The sequence below is a fragment of the Hevea brasiliensis genome, chromosome 16 (genome assembly GCF_030052815.1).
Source record: "Hevea brasiliensis isolate MT/VB/25A 57/8 chromosome 16, ASM3005281v1, whole genome shotgun sequence".
Lineage (NCBI taxonomy): Eukaryota > Viridiplantae > Streptophyta > Magnoliopsida > Malpighiales > Euphorbiaceae > Hevea > Hevea brasiliensis.
The window spans coordinates 52,544,261-52,567,741 of record NC_079508.1 but is presented as its reverse complement, the minus strand read 5'-3'; the positions used below and the strand labels follow the sequence as shown (position 1 = coordinate 52,567,741).

The 23,481-nt window shown below is 36.0% G+C and overlaps 2 protein-coding genes across 2 annotated transcripts; one reads left to right on the top strand and one right to left on the bottom strand.

Moving 5' to 3' along the window:
- Positions 1-8,553: 8,553 nt before the first annotated feature.
- Positions 8,554-9,573, bottom strand: LOC110648964 (protein DOWNSTREAM OF FLC). The gene is made up of 2 exons (XM_021803341.2): positions 9,274-9,573; positions 8,554-9,089 (listed from the first exon to the last, which is right to left on the bottom strand). Exons 1-2 carry the CDS (start codon positions 9,425-9,427, stop codon positions 8,764-8,766), a joined length of 480 nt encoding a protein of 159 aa, XP_021659033.2. The 5' UTR covers positions 9,428-9,573; the 3' UTR covers positions 8,554-8,763.
- Positions 9,574-22,456: 12,883 nt separating this feature from the next.
- Positions 22,457-23,481, top strand: LOC110648957 (FCS-Like Zinc finger 6). Its single transcript, XM_021803330.2, has 2 exons — positions 22,457-22,925; positions 23,125-23,481. The coding sequence occupies exons 1-2, from the start codon at positions 22,636-22,638 to the stop codon at positions 23,279-23,281; spliced, it is 447 nt and encodes a 148-aa protein (XP_021659022.2). The 5' UTR covers positions 22,457-22,635; the 3' UTR covers positions 23,282-23,481.

Below are 23,481 nucleotides of genomic sequence, written 5' to 3'. Positions count from 1 at the left end.
TGATTGATTTGATGGGCCCAGGAGGGGCTGTGTGATGTGATTGAGTTGTGGATATATGGATTGTGGATATAGAAGTGTGTTTTGAGCCCTTTTGTAGGTTGGGTAGGTCCTAGGTATAGGGGAGACTCTGTCGGATTTTCGGCATGACTTAGGACGTATTGGTCTTTTTCTTTGTTTGTATTGAGTCAAATTTATTAAATGATTGTAATAAAAATTGTCAGGTGAGCCGGGACAGCCTTCTTCCTTCGCCTCGGTGACCAATCATCAAGTCTGTGAGTAAAATATTAATTTTAATTGTAATTTCGATATTATTATATGTTCAGCATGCCCATGCATCACTTATATGCATATATTTATTTAGTTAAACTCTAGGAACGATTTATGTTGCATTCATAACTGTTAATATGCCATGGATGTTGTTGTGGTAATTTGGAGCAGTGTGCGTGCGTTGGCGTGCGTGTGATGTGGTGTGGACTATGGATAGGACGGGGTAGTCACGGCTTGAGTAATTCGCTGGGACCCGTTCCTTCGAGGGGTAGTCACGGCTTGAGTAATTCGCTGGGACCCTCGATTTGGTTATTAAGTGGAAGTCCGAGCTTGAGTAATTACCGCACCAGTTGGATTTAAGAGAGTCAGATAGGGATCAGCTCCCATATGTTATGATTGATACTACAGGGTGTGTGAGTGCTCCAAATTACCTTTTTGATGTTAAGATGTGAAAATATTGTTTATGTTGCATTTCACTCTACAGGGTGCATTAGTTCAGATAGTTATAGAGATTATAGTTAAGATTGATATTTTACTCTCTGAGTCGAACGCTCACTCCTGTTCAAAAATTTTACAGCCACGAAGGATATTTATTCAGGTTAACCTGCTTTTATACTTCGCAGGTTGTTTATTGATATTTGTGTAATTTTATTTACTCCTAGAATTTCTGCATGTGTTAGCAGTAATTATTTGAATTTGGTCTGTAATATTATATTCATGTTGGACCTGTAAACTTAATATTTTAAGTCTGTTTTGATGGATTGGATGAGGGAGTTGAGCTCCCATTTATTATTATGTTGATGAGTATGTGGAGGGTGAGCTGAGCTCCCCAATGGATGGTTTATTGTGTTTACAGGTCGGGTGAGTCGAAAACTCCCCGTTGGAAAGTCCATTTTATGGCCGGACTCTGTCCGTTTGTTTTCTTGAATTTGGGCCCAATGGGCCTTAGAGTTGGGTAAATGAATAGTTAAGGCTTACTACGAGCCTCGGGGGCTTTAGGCTGGCCCAGGTCCTTGTGCCGGTCCGGCCCATAGGTTGGGTCGTGACAAATGTGGTATCAGAGCTTAGGCTCCAGATTCATAGGGAAAAATTATCTAAGTGTTGGGAAGAGTCTACTAGGAGTCACATGCGGAGTATAGGATTCTGTTTCGTCTTTTCCTGTAATTCTTTGTTTCTAGATTCTACGTTATACCTCGGGAATATAAGATTACCTCGCTTAGTGTCTTGATTTTCGTGGAGTACAGAAATGTGAAATAGAGTTAGTAGACATGTGAGATCTATCATGAGGATACGTACTCCAAGAAATGTTATATTTTTGTCAGTATGGGTTTAAATGGTGTGCCCATTTCGTGTAAGACACGAGTACATAAAAGTGAGTCTTAAAAGTACAGTTGCCCTAGATAAGGATGAGGATACCACTACTGGCAGTCATCAGTAGATGACCCAGTCAGAATAAGTTTGTGATAATAGAAGATTCAGGAGAGATAAGAAATTATGAGACCTAGTCTGTCAGGACGTATCGTAATAACTATACAATATTCTCGATGTCTGCTCTGTAAGCTGCAGATTACAGTACCGACATGAGATTATTGTGTAGAGCTGCGTGCATCCCCGTGGTGCTCCATAATGAGGGTGTTTGAGATGGCTTCTGTTTTGGTACAGTTATGCCAGAACAGAGTTCGATCTTTGCAGGGGACTTGGGAACTCTGGCTAAGAGTTTAGAGTTAGAATATTGAAAGGTCACAGTTGGGTGATAACTAGAGTCAGTGACTCAGTTACCCCAGCATGAGCTAGAGTTTCATCAAGAGTTGCCATCAGACCAGAGGTTTCGGACTAGTTGCAAAGTAAAGGTGACACTTATAGAGTGAGAATAGTATACCTTGTGTGTATCAGTATGGAATAAAGTACAACTCTACTATCTAGAGAAGGTCGAAACTATGAATTGATGATTTATAGAGCTATGATATGATAAAATAGTCATTAACTTGACATGGTTCTGGCAAGGTGGTAGATGTAGTACCTTTGTTGCAGCAAGTTAGGATATAGTCCTATCTTTTCAGAATGGATCGAAGGTTATTACTGATAATGATGACTTATGGAATAGTGTCCCAGATGGGACTGTAGAGTGTGGTAGAGAGTAGTTGGCTCGGGTATCCTGGAAAGGATACAAGTTCCATTATAGGAATCATATATAATCAGATCACGATGGATGTAAATCCTTTGAATTGGATGACGGGTTTGGGTGCCCGAAATCTTAAGTTTTGGAATTGAGTAAACATGGAAAATAATAATAATAATAATAATAAATTATAAAATATTATGTCAAGAAGGAAAATTGTACGGTAAAGGGTTTATGCAGATGATAACTTATAGGTAGAGCATAATTGTGCTAGGAGATGATGAAATTTGGAGATAAAGACCAAGAAACTTAGGTGAAACATTATAATATGACAATCGGGTGTAGTTGAATATAAGAGGATATTTTCTTTCTTTTCAAGTTTAGCTTGTGCTTTTGGTTCTAGAAGGTTATATAAGGAACAAAAACTGAGTCAAGGAGACCTAGTTATTGAGAGTTTAGTAGGCACAAATTCATATATAATTTCCTGATATGAGAATGACAGTAAGTGCATACCTAGTATTAAGTATGAAAGGATGAACAGAGTAATGACAGGAGTTAAATTGAGTTAGCTACTAAGGCTTGCAAACGCTTTTAAACTATGAGTTGGAGGAAGTACTATTTATGGTTGAGATTCAATAGATGAAATTGTTGCTGATGGGTAATTTGAGGTTGAAGTTTAGAAAGCTATGGGCAGTATATATGATTATATTAAGGAGAATGAACACGTGAAGTATCTTGTTTGGAATTAAGGCATGACATATTTCCTACAGCCGTGTTAGTTCAGATGGAACTTATAGTTTATGGGGTTCATATTCATCCAGGATAAGCAATTTCCTACTAAGGCTGATAGGGAATGATAATGTTCTGATAGTTAAGTTGGAAAAAAGGGGATACAAGAAAAAAAAAATTTTCTATGGGTAATTATAAGTGTTACATAAGGTGAAGAATGTGCTGGTAGGAGTAAATCATAGGGTTAGAATTCTTGAAGTAATGAAACTAGTATTCAAGATAAGACTAAGAAATAAAAAGAAAGTTAAAGTTGATGATGGGATAGACATCTTTGAAGGAAAAGGTGTAAGGATGAGATAGGACTAAAATTAAGGAATAAGTACAAAGAGTTGAAATGATACCAACAATACCCAAAATAGGACAAGGGTTGTGGATAAGCTGCTAAGGACAGGAAGAGAGCTGGTTAGAGTCAGTTATAATGATGAGGATAAGGAGTGTCTAACCACTGCCCCTGTGTTAACACTACCTATGAGCGGTGAAGGATACACCGTGTACTGTGATGCCTCTAGAGTTGGCCTAGGGTGTGTTTTGATGCGGAATGGAAAAGTAGTGGCTTATGCTTCAAGGCAGCTGAAGAGGCATGAGCAGAACTATCCCACCCATGATTTGGAAATGGCGGCTGTAGTCTTTGCACTAAAAATCTGGAGACACTACCTGTATGGTGAAGTGTGCGAGATATACACCGACCATAAGAGTTTGAAGTACATCTTCCAACAGAGGGATTTAAACTTGAGACAGAGGAGATGGATGGAGCTTCTGGAAGACTATGATTGCCCCATCCAGTACCACCCTGGGAAGGCCAATGTAGTAGCAGATGCTTTAAGCAGAAAATCTTCTGGCAGTTTGGCGCACATTTCAGCAGAGAAGAGACTGTTGATTCAGGAGGTACATGAGTTGATGGATCAAGGTTTATCCTAGATCTTTCAGATGAGGGGGTATTGTTGGCTCACTTTTCAGTGAGGCCAGACTTGAGGGACAGAGTTAGAGTTTCCCAGCACAGAGACCAACAATTGATGAAGATTATAGAAAGAGTACAGCAAGGTGAAGGTGGTGAGTTCGGATTTGCCAATGATGGTGCCCTAGTGCAAGGTTCTAGGATATGTGTGCCCGATGTGGACAACCTCAGGAATGAAATCATGCGAGAGGCACACTACACACTGTACAGTGTCCACCCAGGTTCCACCAAGATGTACCATGATGTGAAAGATAGCTATTGGTGGAATGGCATGAAGAGAGACATAGCAGACTTTGTGTCCAAGTGCTTGACTTGTCAGAAGGTGAAGTTTGAACACTAGAGACCATCAGGGAAGTTGCAAGAGCTCCCTATCCCAGAATGGAAGTGGAAAATGATCACTATGGATTTTGTGACTGGGTTGCCTCGTACCACGCGAGGATATGATTCGATATGGGTAATTGTAGACCGCTTGACCAAATCAGCTCACTTCTTACCTGTAAAGACTACATACTCTGTGGCACAGTATGTCCGGCTCTACATTCGAGATAGAGTCAGATTGCATGGAGTTCCGCTTTCATAATATCTGACAGAGGGCCCCAGTTCACTTCTCGATTTTGGAGAAAGTTGCAGGAGGCACTTGGCACACAGTTGAACTTTAGTACGGCTTTCCACCCTCAGACAGACGGACAGTCCGAAAGGACAATATAAACACTGGAAGACATGCTTCGCATGAGTGTTTTGGATTTTGGAGGTCAATGGGATGATCAGCTAGCTTTGTTGGAGTTTGACTACTACAACAGTTATCACTCCAGCATAGGAATCGCGCCCTATGAGGCAAGATATGGAAGATAGTGTAGGTCTCCTCTATGTTGGACAGACATGGGGTAAGCGACGGTGCATGATGTAAACCTAGTGCAGTACACTTCTGAGATACTTCCTTTAATCGAGGAGCAGCTTGACTTTGATGGCGAGAAAAGTTATGCAGACCCCAGACGGATGGATGTGGAGTTTGCAGTGGGCTACTATGTATTCCTGAAGGTTTCTCCAATGTATGGAGTCATGAGATTTGGAAAGAAGGTCAAGTTGGCACATCGGTATATTGGCCCTTTTGAGGTTCTTGATAGAGTTGGAGCGATTGCCTACCGGTTGGAGCTACCACCCAACCTCTCTCACGTTCATCCCGTGTTTCACATCTCCATGCTCGAAATACATTCCCGATCCTTCTCATGTCTTTGCGGAGGATGTGATAGAGCTAAAGAGAACTTGACATTTGAGGAGCGACTGTAGCCATAGTGGACTACCAAGTGAGACAGTGAGATCAAAGCAGATCCCTATGGTTAAGGTTTTGTGGAGGAGTCGATCGGTGGAAGAGTGCACTGGAGTTAGAACGGGACATGCGTAGCAAGTACCCTTATCTGCTCAATGTATAATCATGTGCTTTATTACGCCTTGTGTAAAATTCGAGGCGAATTTTTACGTAAGGAGGAAGAATGTAACACCACGATTTTTATATATTATTATTGGGCTTCGTGTAGGTATCCTCAATTCGCGGAAATTCGGCGGTTGTGGGATGCGTGAATTTCCGGCGAACAGACGGCTATCGGAAAAGTCTCGAATTGGATCGAGGTTTTGGCTACCCCACCATTGTCGGGCATCCCGAGCGCGTTCAAGTCGAGAATCGGCAAAGGTAAACCGAACCTTTCTTTTTCATAATTTTCTAGTGCTTAAATAGGATTGAAAATCCATAAAATATTCGTAGTTTAGAAAATTACGATTCTTTTTGCAATAGCTTAGTAATATTTCTAAGGACATGCGGGCGAGTTTTATAATTTTTAGAGCTTATTTGAGCGGTTTTGCAAAAATGATCAATTATAAGGACTAAATTGAAATTTTACATATTGTGATGAATGATTGATTTGATAGGCCCAGGAGGGGCTGTGTGATGTGATTGAGTTGATGATATATGGATTGTGGATATAGAAGTGTGTTTTTAGCCCTTTTGTAGCATGGGTAGGTCCTAGGTATAGGGGAGACTCTGTCGGATTTTCATCACGACTTAGGACGTATTGGAATTTTTCTTTGTTTGTATTGAGTCAAATTTATTAAATTATTGTAATAAAAATTGTCAGGTGAGCCGGGACAGCCTTCTTCCTCCGCCGCCTCGGTGACCACTTTGTCAAAGTCTGTGAGTAAAATATTAATTTTAATTGTAATTTCGATATTATTATATGTTCGGCATGCCCATGCATCACTTATATGCATATATTTATTTAGTTAAACTCTAGGCACGATTTATGTTGCATTCATAGCATTAATATGCCATGGATGTTGTTGTGGTAATTTGGAGCAGTGTGCGTGCGTTGGCGTGCATGTGATGTGGTGTGGACTAGGGATAGGACGGGGTAGTCACGGCTTGAGTAATTCGCTGGGACCCGATCCTTCGAGGGGTAGTCACGGCTTGAGTAATTATTTGGTACCCTCGATTTGGTTATTAAGTGGAAGTCCGAGCTTGAGTAATTATTGGCACTGGGTTGGATTTAAGAGAGTCGTATAGGGATCACTCCCATATGTTATGATTGATACTACAGGTGTGTGAGTGCTCCAAATTACCTTTTGATCTTATGATGTGAAAATGTTGTTTATGTTGCATTTCACTCTACGAGTGCATTAGTTGAGATAGTTATAGAGAGTATAGTTAAGATTGATATTTTACTCTCTGAGTCGAACGCTCACTCCTGTTCAAAAATTTTTACAGGCCACAGGAGGATATTTATTAGGTTAACTCGCTTTTATACTGCAGTTGTTTATTGATATTTGTGTAATTTTATTTACTCCTAGAATTTCCGCATGTGTTAGCAGTAATTATTTGAATTTGGTCTGTAATATTATATTCATGTTGGACCTGTAAACTTAATATTTTAAGTCTGTTTTGATGGATTGGATGAGGGAGCTGAGCTCCCATTTATTATTATGTTGATGAGTATGTGGAGGGTGAGCTGAGCTCCCCAATGGATGGTTTATTGTGTTTACAGGTCTGGTGAGTCGAAAACTCCCCGTTGGAAAGTCCATTTTATGGCCGGACTCTGTCCGTTTGTTTTCTTGAATTTGGGCCCAATGGGCCTTAGAGTTGGGTAAATGAATAGTTAAGGCTTACTACGGGCCTCGGGGGCTTTAGGCTGGCCCAGGTCCTAGTGCCGGTCCGGCCCATAGGTTGGGTCGTGACAACATAGGTGAATCTCTCTCTGATAGTACAGCTTATAGAAGGTTAATTAGCAGCTCTTGTACTTAACCACTACTAGACTAGATTTGGCATTTGCTGTACAATAACTCAGTCAATTTCTTGCACATCCCACCTCTGTTCATCAACAGGCAGCCCATCAAGTGCTCAAATACATTAAGAATTCTCCAGGCAAAGGCTCATTTTTCCGGCTACTTCTTCTCTTCAATTAAAAAGCTTTAGTGACTCTGATTGGGCAGGTTGTGTTGATACTAGGAGATTAGTCACTGGCTTCTACATTTACTTAGGTGATTCTTTAATTTCCTAGAAATCAAAGAAGCAGAGCACTGTGTCGCGGTCATATTCTGAAGCTGAGTATTGTGCTCTTGCTTCTGTGACTTGTGAGCTTCAATGGTTAACATTTTTATTTGATGATTTTCAAGTTGCTTATAAGAAACCAGCCTTGGTTTATTGTGATAAACAATCTGCCTTACATATAGCCGCCAATCCTACCTTCCATGAGAGAATCAAGCACATTGAGCTTGATTGTCACATTGTTAGGGAGAAAAGTCAGTCAGGCATCATCAAGCTCTTACCTATCTCTTCAGCAGCTCAAATTGCCGACATCTTCACAAAGCCTCTGCCTATTGTTTCAAGCTGGGAATGATAGACATGCATTCTCTAGCTTGCGGGAGGATATTATCGGATGTAAAGAAGAACCATAAAGGAGAGCTGAGCTGACGTAAAGTGAAAGAGTTGAAGTTTAGCTTATTCTGTTAATTAATTTTAGATTCTGTTAGTTAGTTTTCAAGTTAGCTTCTGTTAGTTACTAACTTATATATAACATATATAACAGATGATTGATTAATGAAAGATCAAGATTTCAGTTCCACTTTCATTTCTCCTTAGCAAAAAAAATTTGGGTAGAAAAACTTGAAAAAAGTAAAGCTCTAGCCACATTCAAGATGCATTGGTGCTTTCTCTCCACTATTGCATTTTATTGAGATGTTTCCACGCAAATAGTTTGATGAATTATGCCTTTAGAAGCATAAAATTGAGGCATATTAAATTTTAATCCATTGTCAGTTCTTATAATTTTGATCTTGGCAAAAAATTGAGTTTCTACAAGACCATAAAATGATAGAAGTAAAGGCTGAGTTTCTGATTTATTCCTCGTTGAGAACACCCAAGTATGTATGTCTAGAATGCTCAAAGCCCCCATAACATATTCATTCATTCATTCAAAGCCAATACATTATAAGAGTCCATTAACAGAAAAAATTATAGTCCTCTAAACACTCAAAACAACATATGAATCCGGATTATGATAATAATGACACTAAGTAATTATAGATAAACAGAATAGCCCCAGCAATCATTAATCAACCAGGCTCAGAGGAACTCCAAGCTAAAAATCTAATCTTCATACTCCTGGTATTGCCTGAGAAGCTCAGCGCAACCAGACATGGCCTCCTCCTTCATGAAACCCATAGCATTGGCGAAACGTTTGTTTGATGCAATGCCATTGTAACTGGTCAAGATAACACGTGCACGATCACGCCCTGATGATGGTGATTTGCAGTCCTTGATGGGGCTGCTAACTAGCATAGCATCGCACAGCTGATCCTGATGATCCTCATCAACATAGATTTTATATGTTCCTGTTGAATCGGTTGTTCCTTCCTTGCTGTATACAAGATCCATGGTCTTCCTGTCCTTGCATTCCACTTTAACCTTAGCACCTATACCAAACAACAAAATATGCAAATCATTTAAGAATCTTCCCACAATAATTTTATCACTTCAAGTTCACTGTATAAGTAAAGACATGTGAGCAGATCTACCAATCAAGCTGCAGATGTGGACAAGAAAATGCACAAATCCATTAAAAAGAAAGAGATTAAGGAGAAAGAGACGGATTTATACCAGCGATGTAGGTGGTTTTGGGGGTCTCGAAACCAGCGCGGCAAGTGTCACAGAACACACGACCCTCCACTTCAAATGGGTTTCTTTGGGGGCGAGCGGCGCTCACAAGTGCCGGAAGAGTGCAGAGGGCGAGCAAAAACAGTGATCGAGCCATTGGGATTTTGGTATCAGAGAATTACAGAGACTTGTGCTAGATAAATAGAGGGGGAGATGGAGATTGAAACAAAATGGAGCAAAGGAAATGGGAAATGATGAAACTGATAGGGAAATAGTAGGAGAAGATAGGAGTGAAGCAATAGGAAGTTAAGGCAAAAATAAAGCTAAAGCGGTGATAGCGAGTGGAGAAATGTTCAGGTGAAGGTGTATCTACGCGGTCTTGAAACTAGTACATTGAACTAAATACTGCTAATTCTGCGTGGCGCATTATGGTTGGAGGACCAGTAGAAAAGTAGAAGTGGGGGATGGGAACTAGTGTAGGAGAAAGAACACTGTACTAATTGATTATAGCTGGAGATGTCGGTGCTCACATGGATTGCTTAGGAATTGCGATTAGCGGATTAGGAAAGTAAAGAGTGGATCAGCTGTAATCCAGCCTATGTTTCTATATGCTGTCATCACTCATCTGTCATGTGCGATTTGAAAGTTGCGAGTTGAGACCCGAAATCAATATTAATAGGGTACGGTAAAAGCCTACTCTTCTTATTTATTGTTTCTTCTAGAACTCACGCAGAGTGAGAACTCAAATACAGATCTGTAAGTAATTACTTTTCCATTTATTTTTATTTGCCATATGTGAATTTTTTATGATAATTAAAAAAATATTAAATAATTTTATTTTTATAAAAAATATTAATAATAAATTAAATTATTTTTTATCTTATTTAATTATTTTAATTTGTTAATTTTAAAGAATTATACAAATATTTATTATTATTATTATTATTGTTGATTACTTCGCTTTCCTCTCTTTGAGTGGAAATAGGCTGCAAGTCAGACAATTCAATTAGCCTACTGGGGATATGTTACACAATCAGACATAATGGTAAGGGAATAAATTTGTCTTCCGAATGCATGAGACTCGGAGTTGAGTAACGTAAGCTGAAAATTGGCCTAAGAATCATCTCAACTTGGGCCTACAATACATGAAAATAAAGGAGCTGGTGACACCACATGGGAGACGATGACCCATCAGTATTTGGAATGTGAAAACTTTCTGGAAGAGCAAGGGTCATGGCCCGACATTAGCCCCGGAAATTATGAGTAAGAGAACAGTTCCTCTTGTTAAATTTGTACCTATCTTTAGCTTAACAAAAACTAAGCATGGTAAATAGAAATTCTTAGGTTGAATTTTGAATTATTTTCTTGATTTGGGATTGACAAAGCGAAATGGCAGGTTTTCCAAGTCTTCAATCTTTGCCAGTGAGCTACCCTAATATTTGCAAATTTAATGATTGTCCAAAAGAACATTGATTTCATCCAAACTAATCAGTCTGCTCAGTTGAACCATGTCACCTCATCAAATGGGCCTCTCACTAGCTTTTGTGGACACGCATCCAACCCATCAATTCATTATTTATCATGACGTTAAGTGTAGATGTCGGGGAGCAACGATAGACGATTACAGGAGCTTTGCTTCGTCGGCCCAATTACAGGTGTATGGGCGGGGCAACTTTTGGTTGGGCTTGCTGGACTCTTAAGAGGGCGAATAATCACTGAGAAGCAAACGTCGAGGAAGAAGAGAAGCAAACATTTATTATTAATTTGTAAGAAAAAGAGGAAAAAAGAAGACATTGAAATTAGTGAAGTTGTAAATGATGCGCAAGTATGTGCTGTAACCTTTTCACCCAACAAATGGGATTGGAGAAACAGAATTAAGTGGAGTCCACGGAAGAGGAAGGTGACAGTGTGGCCTTTTTGCAGGCATCGATAGTTTTGTCCATGCCCTTCTTTAGTGCCCAACTTCAATCATTACAACGCAAATTCAATTTTCATATATACTGTGATACATGAATCAATTTTGATTTGGAGGATCACTATCCTCTGACATCAGGATTTTTTCTAATTTTTTTAAACAACAAAAAATAATATATTAAATACTGGGGATTGTGGGTTCAGATTCATGGATATATTTAGCTTCTGATGGCGGTGGACGCCAATGTGCCAAGCTCTTACTATAGTCACTGTTGTTGTTTAAGCAACCTGATGTGGAAATACTTACCTCCCAACCAATGCTTTTGAATACTATTATATTGACTAATTATTATTAGTAATGAAGACTTATAGACTATTGTGTTCATATATATATATATATATATATATATATATAGAGAGAGAGAGAGAGAGAGAGAGAGAGAGAGAGAGAGAGAGAGAGAGAGATATTAGAGAACAGTTGCATAGCAATTGATAAGAGATATTTAAGGGACTAATCAAATGAGCTGTTCACTTGTTATGTGTGGGTTCCAGTAATTTTGGAAGGGGTTGATGATTACAAGGGGTCCAGAATTCAGTAGGCCTAATTTTAAAGAAATTGCTTGCATTGTCAATTGATGTCTTCGTCATTATCAACATCGAATAAGCTACACAAATGGCACAGCAGCGAAGAGAAGTATAATTAACATCAGGAAAATAGACAATAGAAAAGGGAATCCCTTCTTTCCAAGCTGGAAACACCTAATTTCAAGCTTTTGTAACTCATTTTTTTCCCCAGGCTAATGAATTAGTGACTAATATCAATAAAGATACTTTGAAAATGGTAGAGATACTTAGAAGCTGACAAATTAAGGCCATTCGTTAAGTATACTCAGTTTGATTTGTTGATATCATTGGGACTAAAGTTAGAAAATTGGTAAGAATCAGCATTGATGACGGATAAAATAAAAAAGTGTCAAATTAAAAAATTATTGAGTTTGAGTTTTAATCAGAATTAATTGATAAAATAGTAATATCGCTCACACGTTACAGAGATAAAATAAAGCAAAAAAAAATCACCAAAAAAAAGTAGCCTTAATTATTATAAAGTTATGTGATGTCAAATTTAAAAAATAATGGATATAATTTATTATTTTATAGAGAAAAAAGAGATGATATATATAAAATTTTCTTCAATAATATAATTAAAGAGTTACTTCTTAATTGTTACTAAAATTAAGATTAAGTAAGCAATGAGATCAAACTCTCATAATTAATTAATGGGCCAAAGACTAATTAATAAAGTTAAGAATTGGGTAGCAATGCATGGAGCCAAAGGCTTTGGCACATATTGATGTCATACAAAATTCTGCACCTTTAGAAAGTATATCTTGACGTTTGAATCAATCCTAATGTATGATTTCTTTTGTAGAAGGCTCAAAACCAAAGGAAAACTTATATATATATGCATGTGATCTTTGAAATCTTTAGTGCTGAGCTGCCCAATCAATTTCCACAGGTGACTCGGTTAGCAGCTACCTCTTCTTTGTTTTGGTACAAATTGATATTAAATTAGCTCTTCACATGCCCTCTGGCTAGCTATTCTTAATCAAATAATTAACGTTAACCCTATCAAATTGATGCACTTTGCAACTCCTAGATTGCATTGTGCTTTAAAAATTAAAACCAAGTTGAGTTTCTTTTGTTTATTTATACGTCATCTTCCACTGCTCTTCTTCTCTTTCTTAGCTCACCGTGGAGGGAATGTGCTTGGAAACTGTACTATTAGTTGCTGCAGTAAAACATTATTCTAAGTCAGGTTAATCAAGATTGGATCAAATCAATCAGAAGAAGGAAAAATAATCTAAAGCTATCAAAGTAGCTGGGAATAATCTCATTGATATTTTTTATTCTTATCTTCAACACCAGATGGATGCTGATTTATATGCTACATTTCGAAGCAAAATATCCTGATTTATTTAATTTCCACTGTAATAAAGTCATATGCATGCATATATTTTTACTGTATTTTATAGTATATTCTCCATATCTTCAAAATTAAAGAAGCAAGCACTTTAAAAATGTAACTTGCGATTTTACATATATCTTATAATGGAGGGCTAGCTAGATCATCATCTTTCCACATCATTGCCCATATTCTTCTACTTAATTACTGTGCAAGAATATATATATATATATATATATATATATATATATATATATATATATATATATATATATATATATATCATCTGATTTGATTGCTTATCAACCGAGTCACACTAAATCACTTTCTTATGTAATTCAATGATAAATTTAGATTGATTTAAAATTTCATTAATTAATTTATCAGCTCAACAAATCAATTTAGTCATAATTCTAATTTTAAAATCATGAATTAATGTAATAGCAAACAAAGACATGGAAAATTGAAAATTCACTTAAGATAGGAGTGTTTGTAATTGTAAGAGATAATTATGTCATAAAAATACTTGTTTTGCAAGGGAATAAGCAGGCAAAGGCATGTGCATAATGATTATTATCATGACCCAACCTATGGGTCGGATCGACACTAGGATCTGGGCCGGCATAAAGCCTCCGAGGCCCGTAGTAAGTTTTACTGTTCTCAAACCCATGACAAGGCCAACAATTTAGGCTCAATATGCATATAAAATAATTTAAATTAAACTATTATAATTTTATTTCTGACCAACTTCACCCAGTAATTATCAGAAACTAAAATTAGGGGAGCCCACCTCAATCCTGTTACATCATTTACAAACTATTTAAAACTCATAAAAAAATTTTCATTTGTTAATATAAAAATTTAAATTCATGCAGTTTCTGACATGATTAATGCTACTACTAGTACATGTGGAGTTCTAAATTATAAATTTAGATAATAATAATAATACAGTTAAGTAATTTTTTTTCATAACTTACGAGAAAAGGAACAGGTTATTCTGAAAAAGGTCTCCTCCTGTAGCCTGAAAAAATATGGTGAACATAAGTGAGCGTTTGACTCAGAGAGTAAAATACCAATTTTAAGTATGATTTCTATAGCTATCTAAAACTAATACACCATATGGAATGAAATGCAACATCATCATAATTTTCATACAATTCACATCATAATAGCAAAAAGGCAATTTGGAGCATTCACACACCCAACACTGTCAAGCAATACATACATGAGAGCTGATCACCTATATAGCCCTCTTAATCTAACATCTGCCAGCGAGTGTCTCTCAAGCTGGACTTTTGCTTAATAAACTAAATGCGGGGTTCCAGTGAGTGTCTCTCAAGCTGTGTCTATCTCGAAGGACCGAGTCCCAGCGAGTGTCTCTCAAGCCGTGTCTACTCGTCCTGTCCATATCCAATATTATACCACACACATGCTACGCACACACACACACACTGCTCCAAATTACCACAAATAACATCCATGACACTTCAACAATTATGAATGCAATATAAAACGTGCCTAGTGTTTAATTACATAGATACATATTTATAAGTGATGCATGGGCATGTTTGAACATATAATAATATCGAAATTACAATTAAAATTAATATTTTACTCACAGACGTAACTAAGGTCACTGCGGCGGCTGCGTAGAGGAGAAAGGCTGTCCCGGCTCACCTGACAATTCCATTACAATTGTTTAATATTTTTGACTCAATACAAGTTTCTAAAAGACCAAAGATGCCCTAAGTCGTGCCGAAAATCCGACAGAGTTTCCCCTATACCTAGGACCTACCCAACATGTAAAAAGGCTCAAATAACACTTCTAAATTCTCAATTTCCACAATCACATCTCATCAACATCATATGGGCCCTCCAAATCAGACAATAGTCATGAATTTGAAAAATTATGTTTTAGTCCCTATGATTGACATTTTGTAAAAATCCATTCAAACAAGCTCTACAAATTCTAAAATTTGGTTCTGTAGTCCTTAATAAAGTTATAAAGCTATCGCAAAAGGAATTGTAATTTTCTAATCATCCATGAATATTTTATGTATTTTTTTTATTCTAAATCGGTATCAGCCGAAAATGTGCAACTTAGAATTCGGGTTTACCTATGCCAATTCTGACATCTGGAACGCGTCCAGAACGTCTGAAAATGTTAGGATTGACTATAATATCGATCACGTTCTGAGACGGGCCGTCGGTCAGCCGGATCTGATTGAGAATGCGGTTCCGGCGCCGGTGAGCTATCATTGATCCGATTGCACCTAAATTAAGTCTAAATTTTGTTAATAATTATCATAAAATTATTTTTAAATTTTGGAAATCGAAAAAATTTGAAAATCTCACCAAGCGATCAGGACCGTCCGATTATTGCCTTTTTCAAACGGTGTCCGATCGGAGCGGGACAGGTCCTATCTTGAAGATTTTGTTACCCTGAATCTATCAGTGGTCTCGGATTTCCGATCCAATGGTCGGATAGCTGGAAAAGTGGCCAGAAATCGGCGAAACCCATTTCATTTTCTCTCAACTTTTCCTTGCCGGATCTCCTCTCTCCGGCCACCATTGGAGGCAAGGCTGGTCGGGTTTTGAAGCTTGCTATGCCAGGAGTTGAATGGGCCTTGCCTTGTCGAAAACAACCGCTAGACGATGTCGGGGCGAAGCTTGGAAGTTGCGGCCTTGCACAAGCTCCCACCTCTCTCTTCCTCCTTTCTCGCGGCGGTGGAAGGCTATGCCGGCATTCATAACAGATGGGGAAGGGTCGGTAGGTGCTGAAGCGGCTGAGGGAGGTAGTTGTAACCTTGGCCGGTGATGGTTGACGTGAGTGGTGGCCGAAAATGAAGGAAAAAGGGAGGGAGAAAGAGGGAGTCGGGCAGAGATAAGGAGAGCTTTGTGGGGGGGGGGGGGGGGGGCGTTTTTGGGTCTTCTTTTTTTTTAATTTCTAATTATACTATTAGTCCCTCAACTTCTTAGAGGTTTACAATTAGGTCCAAAATTATTTTATTATGTTAAAGTTTAATAAAATTCTAGTAATGATAAAAATAATATAATCTAGGAAATTTTAATTATTTTATTCTCATTTAATAAATTAATTTAAATTAAATTATTTATTATTAATTTAATTTTTATTATTATCTTCCTTTGTTTTAAAATCAATTCAAATAAATCCTATAATATTAATAACATAATATTTCCTTTTTATTTTATTTATAATTTAAAAATTTTGGGTTGTTACAATTATAATTACGTAACTAGTTGGTATATATATATATTAGACTACAAGTGGGCAGACCAGAGGAGGTTCTCAGCCCCAACCCCCCAAAATAATTGACGCACACGTAGCTTTTGCTAGCTTTAGAAAATGACTGCATGTCGCAGCAAGATTCACTCATTGGTGTTTAGTATTATAGCTTCTGAAAATGGCTGCTTCTTCCCAATTTTTTACATTGATTATTGGCTGTAAAATTTTGAATTTACTGATTCTATTTGATGAGATGTATAATAGAGTCTGAATTTGTGAAAGTGCTTGAGTTCTCGATTGGAGGAAGCATATCTTTTGCAGGGATGCTAATGCATACAGATACGGATATAGTAGTTTTGGCCACTGCCATTTTAATGGAACATGAAGTACTGTTTGCATCTGCTCAATTCACATCCTAAATAATTTGGTCAGAACAAAATAATTTCTCACTAGATCTACCAATGTGGCTTAAACTACGCTGCGTACAAAACCTAATCTACCCCCATACGTGGTTCTAGGAGTATATTCGTAAGCCAATTACAAGGCAAAACCTAGTTCATTTTAAGCTTTGCCACAAAGTCAACTAAAGCATTAGCTTTTCTATTAACTAATGAAAATGACACATTAGAGAACATAGGCATTAAAGTGGCTATTGCATCTACTATTGCTTTGATCTCCCATGCATATATGATCATTCTTCGTAGATGAAAGAAGAATAGACGAGTCTGACTCCAAGATGATTGAATTAGCACCCATATCACCAGCTAGTCCAATTGCTTTAAACATTGCTCTAGCTCCTCCAACCAAAGGAGAAGAGTAGTAAAAATCTTTGGCTAAGCCATCAATCATACTTCCGTGATGATTTCTCACAGCAATCGCTTTCACAGCTTTCGCATCATCACTTCTCCAAGTTACATCATTGTTAAATTTCAAAACACCTACTAGAGGAGGTTTCCATTATTATAAAAACTATATTAATTATTATGTTTATGATTCTATCAACTAATTTGTAATTCTTTCAAATTTAAAATACATAGTCATTAATCATTAAAAATGCTATAGTTTAAAATACTTATTTACAGTATCATCTTTCTCTCCCCTCCATTTCTTGAATCCGTAAACCCTACCTTCTCACCCCTCTTCCTCATAAATCCAACAAATTGAAAAATGAATCTAATTGAGTTGTGGATTTTAGGCCCCATTTGTTTCACGGAAAATGATTTGTATGTGGAAAATATTTTCCATAGAAAATATTTTTTGTTGTTTGGTTGTAATGTTAAATTAATAATATTTATTTAATTTATGTATATATAAATATATTCACATTTTTATAAGATTTTCAAAATATAAAATACGAAAAATGACGTACTCTTTTAAAAAATAGAAGTTATTTTTCTTAAAAATGACTTAATTTTCCTTTGATCAGAAAAATATTTTTTGCTAATTTATTTTTCCAAGTGCTCTAAACATCAAAAAATATTAAAAATATTTTCGAAAAAATTTTTTTTCATGAACAAACAGAGCCTTAATCGCTTTTAAAGATATATATTTCAGTTCACATATAAAGCTATATACTTCAATTCAACAAATGGTGAAGACGACAAAGCAATGTTGGCCTCAGCTGGACCACACAAGTCACCACTCATTATAACATTACACCTAAGCTCTATGGACTCCATTTTGCTAATTAAGGCTTGTCGTCATTCCAATCACTGGTTTTTATTTCATTACAAGTGTTGTCTTCGGTTAATTTTCTACTTGTTTGGATTTTCAGTTTTGGCCTCTGGGCAACCTTTGTGATTTTCAAGAGCTCTTTTCTTTCAGTCGCCATTGTCACAATTACCCTCAAAAATTGTATCAACAGTTATTATGACCTGCATATACTATGATTTGTAATGGATGGGATTCACCCAACCACCTAAATGATATGCATTAAAAAAAGAAGTATCAGTGATGACGGACGAAAATCTGTTGTTGATACTCTCATCACTATTTTTTTTTCTACTGTGGAAATTTGGTCCCATTCCAATTATTATTTTCTTTTTTAAAATGCCGACTGAAATAAAATATTTGATACTAACATGCTTGATTAATAATTTTACAAATCACATAAGGAGAGAGTCACCAGTTCGTTTCTTTCCCTTATAGCCGCTACTAGAAGATATCTTCAACATTGTATGATAGAAGGTTCACAGCTCAAAGGGTGCTAGTCATTGCCTCCTCTTCTTATATTGCTCGCAATCGAAATCATATATGATCATTAAATCATATATGATCATTAAAGCGGCTATTACATCAACTGTTGCTTTGATCTCCCAAGCAGGGCATATATGATCATTCATCATTGGTGAAAGAAGAATAGGAGAGTCTTACTCCAAGATAATTGAATTAGCACCCATATCACAAGTTAAACCAATTGCTTCAAAGCATTGCTCTAGCTTCTCCAACCAAAGGAGAAGAGCAGTAAAACTCTTTGGCTGAACCATCTATCATACTTCCGTGATGATTTCTCATGACAACCGCTTCCACAGCTTTCGCATTGCCACTTCTCCAAGCCACATCAATGTTAAATTTCAAAACACCCACTAGAGAAAGTTCCCATTATTATAAAAATTATATTAATTATTATGTTTATGATTCTATCAACTAATTTGTAATTTTGTCATATTTAAAATATATAGTCGTTAATCATTAAAAATACTATAGTTTAAAATACTCTTATTTAAAATATCATCTTTCTCTCCCCTCCATTTGTAAACCCTATCTACTCACCACCCCTCTTCCTCATAAATCCAACAAATTAGAAAATGAGTCTAATTGAGTTGTGGGTTTCAGTTACTTATAAAGCTATACATTTCAATTTATCTAAGGTTAAATGCAAATTAATTACATGTGATAATCATGTGGTTGTATTTAAAGAGGAAGTGTTAAAAAATGAATTAGGCTAAATGTCACGCACTGAAAATATACAAAATGAAATGACAAAATATAAATTATTGAATCGTAACATTAATTTGACCAATCATTTTAATGTATAAAACAATTCAATTACTTATATAAATTCATATTAAAATAAACTAAAAATTTCTCGGTTCTTCTTGCCCAACTACCAACTCTCCCTAATTTCAAATTATTCTCACTAATAAGCGATGCTCTAATAAAGCTCTTGTGATTCTTTCCTATGGTCGACTAATGCAACAACACTCCACCCCCATCACCATCTCAACTGCCACAAAGGTCTTGCAATCCTTTAGGATCTTATCATCCCTTTTGGTTGAATCATCCTCGACCAAACATAGATGTCTATGAATCTTTCTTGATGGGTTTCCAATGTAAAATTGATTTTTGTAAGGTCTTCAAATTATGTGTAATTATCTCTTTCGCTTATATGGATTTGTTCTATGCAAGCCAAAATTGTGGGGTTGTTTAATTTCAATTATGCCTCTTTTTGAGATTCTATTGTAGTTGATTAGATATGTTGTGGAAACACAATATTTTATCTATTTATTATATATTTATTTTAATTAATTAACAATAATTTAATATATTTATCTAAAAAAAGAGAAATATTTTATTGGATGACCTGCTTATTTATTTATATATTATTTTTGAAATTAAATATATATCTATAATATGAACAACCCAGTTCAATGATAACTCTTATCTCATTCTATACTTAATAGAACTCTTGAAATATATATATACTAATCATCTATTTCTGTTAAACTTTACTCTCAATGTCTGTTTATCACCTCCTTTTTCTACCAAATACTCTCAACAGGTATTTTCATCATCTTTCATTATTGTTATATGTGTGTATATATATATATATATATAAATTTACGATTTATAATCTGATGTGCACAGAGAATCCGTAAATTCTTACTTCTCTATTAATCACCTTGGATTCTATTTTTAAGGAGATTCAAATATTCAATCTGTTAGCTAAAATTGTCTCTCTTTCATTAAATACAACTATTATCTTGGAGGTTTCAGGTGAGTGATAATTATAGTATATAGCACCGTTTTAGTCTCTTTTAAAAATTTTTAGCATCAAATTTGTTATTAAATGAAATTTTAAATCAATATTTTAATAATTATTTTACATATGATTTTCTAGAGTTTTATTTTATTATTGAATTTTATTCCGATTTTGATTAAATAATTGATTTTGTTAATTATCTCTGCATTAGAGCCATTAGAATTTCGGAAACAGGCCTTTAATGTCTTTATATTGATTGATATCTTACTATAAATTTTATCGATGTGTTACACTGAATTGATTTGAGATTGATTTGATCTTATTGACTTTCTGAAATTATTGAAATAAACTGTTGGAACTACACTATCAGTTATTATTTGCTATCTCAAATTTTTTTGTTGATTTTGATTGATTTGTACAAATTGATTTTCTATTTTGAATTGGTACTGTGCCAAGTATCTGTATCTGTTATCTGGCCCCACCGTGTAGACTATTATGATATTAGGTTGCATTGTTGAGTCATGCATCATTGTAATTTGTGGATTGTATTAGTATCATATGCATTGATATCTGTAAAGGAAGAGGAAGGTATCTAATATCTGGTAGCGCGTTTATCATTTGGCTTTTGATGATTTGGGGTATCATTACCCTGGTGTACTGTACCATAAAATTTTATTGAATGAATTTCTTTTATATATATATGTTTTATGAAATTATTTTATTAATGATTTTGATAGCATGAACATGATTTTATTAAATAGAAAATTTATTGTGAAATTAATCTAGCGTCCGCCTATTCCTATTCCGTCGTGTGTTATAATTATCATCCACTGAGCATTAACTCAAACTACATTTTCTCTGTCTGTTATCTGTTTCAGATCAGTAGAATTTTGTAGCTGATCCAAATATTCATTCCATCTTCTAGAGAGGAACAATATTTGATTTGTTCTCATGATATGCCCAAATTCATGTTTCCTCAGACTAATAATTAGTCTAATTTATTGAACAATTTAAGTTTTTATTTGAAATCTGTAGAGACTCTACAGTTTACTTATGGGATATTTATGTTGTTTATTCAGTGTTTTATTTATTTGGATTTTATCTATTTTTGAGGTTAGTAAGTGACAATATATTTTTTTCAAGATACTCTGATAAGGGTTGCATGATTTAAGAATACTTAAATTATACACCGATCGCGAAACAAAATTTTGGGTCGTGACATATGTATTTAGTAGTGAATAAAAGATTTGATAGTTGGTTATGATTATTAATTCAAAATAGAGAGAGAGAGAGAGAGAGGGGGTAAAACAATAGGAAGATAGAAGAGATATCGTCTAAAATTCTATAGTAAATTAATACGCAACTCATTTATAGAAATTCTTAGGTTTTGTTTGGTTGGAAATTACTTAACTTATAGATTTTAATTTTCAGAAAATATTAAAATTTAACTTATTTAATTATCTATTATTTTCTACTTTTAAAAAAAGTTAAGACTCTTAATTCCTATTATTGTTTGCTTGTTACTCTCCATCTTGAAAAGGCGAGTTTGATTAGCAAGTCAAGAGATGTTGAGTAGAAGAATAAATTTGAATAATTAAAGATATAATTTAATAAATAAATATTTACTTCAAAATATAAAATTAAAATGCTGACATTCTCACACTATTTACTTCAATTTTTTTGTCAATGTGCAAACGTAAAAAAGCGTAAGCATAAGAAGGACAGGCACAAAAGAACAATGAGCAATGTGCATGATGGTGGTGGTGGTGGTGACAAGGAGATATTAAACAAAACCAGAATTGTTCCAACTGTACATCTCCTTTCTTAACTCCACAAATACCAACTTACCCAACCAAGGGGGCAAAAAAATAAAAATAAAAATCTTATTTCCTTGACGTGGTAGCATTGGAGTGGCCAATGAACCTCATTAGATTTTGACTGCTGTCACTGGAGAAGAGAGAGTATCCAAAGCTCTCCTCCCCCATTCACCAAAAAGAAAGAAATTAATAGAAAATGTTTTGACGTGGATTTGCCACATTAAAAAAATTAATAAAAGCTACCAATTAAATGAACGGCTCAGATTTACTCCTCGGTTTCTGGCTCTTCCTTTATTTTCCCAATCTCCACTTCTCCTTCACTTCTCCACCCACCTCCTCTCGCTCTCTCAAGATTAATTTCCCCTTCCTCACTGGCAAGAAAAACAATCAAGGAAGAAAGGAGTGGCTGAAGCTGCTGTAAAGGAAGGAGAGCTGCGTAAAGATGTTGTTGGGGAAGAGACCGAGGGGTCCAATGAAGAGAACAACAAGCATGTCAGAGATCACCTTTGATCTAGACTGTGAATCAACTCCACCGTCGTCTGATCCTCACATCGCCCATAAACAGATGGCGGGATTTGGTGGCCAGCTAGATCAGCGGTTCTTGGCCGCCAACGTTTCACCAGGAACCCATAGAAGGGTTTCCGCTGATTTCTTGGGGACTGCTCACTTCTTGAGGTCTTGCTCCCTCTGCAAGCGCCGATTGGTCCCTGGCCGTGACATCTACATGTATAGGTACCTAACCTTCCTCAATATCAATTTCAAGTCCTTTCAACTTTGAAGATTTCTTTCAGATAATCAAGAACTCTTGAATCTAATAACTTATAAACATAAAATTAATAATTCATCTTCCCTTCCCCTCCCCTCTCCTCTCCCTCTTTCATGCGCTAAATATGTTTCTAATCAAGATTTTGTTAATTGTTGTTTGGCTTAGAGGGGATAGTGCTTTCTGCAGTCTAGAGTGCAGGCAACAGCAAATGAACCAAGACGAGAGGAAAGAGAAGTGCTCATTAGCATCTAAGAAAGAAGTTGCAACCTCCAACACCGCATCAGAAGTCTCCACCAAAGGCGAGACTGTTGCTGCTTTGTAGAGGCACCTGCAGCCCAGAATGGAAAAAGATTCCGCCCGCTTAATTCTATCAATATATATAAAATGTTAAGTGTAGAATTATATATATGCAAGTGGGTTTGATGCAGCTAGCTTTTGTATGCAAATGGGCAAATTTTGAAGCTGTTATTTTATGTGGATCCACAACTCAAGCAAAGCATCTCCAATCTTTAGTTCTTCCAA

Excerpts from the sequence above, each read along its gene's own strand:
- LOC110648957 (XM_021803330.2), top strand. The coding sequence starts at position 22,636 with ATGTTGTTGGGGAAGAGACCGAGGGGTCCAATGAAGAGAACAACAAGC. Across the intron at positions 22,926-23,124 it reads CGTGACATCTACATGTATAG|AGGGGATAGTGCTTTCTGCA; the intron begins GTACCTAACCTT and ends TGTTTGGCTTAG.
- LOC110648964 (XM_021803341.2), bottom strand. The coding sequence starts at position 9,427 with ATGGCTCGATCACTGTTTTTGCTCGCCCTCTGCACTCTTCCGGCACTT. Across the intron at positions 9,090-9,273 it reads CAAAACCACCTACATCGCTG|GTGCTAAGGTTAAAGTGGAA; the intron begins GTATAAATCCGT and ends TGTTTGGTATAG.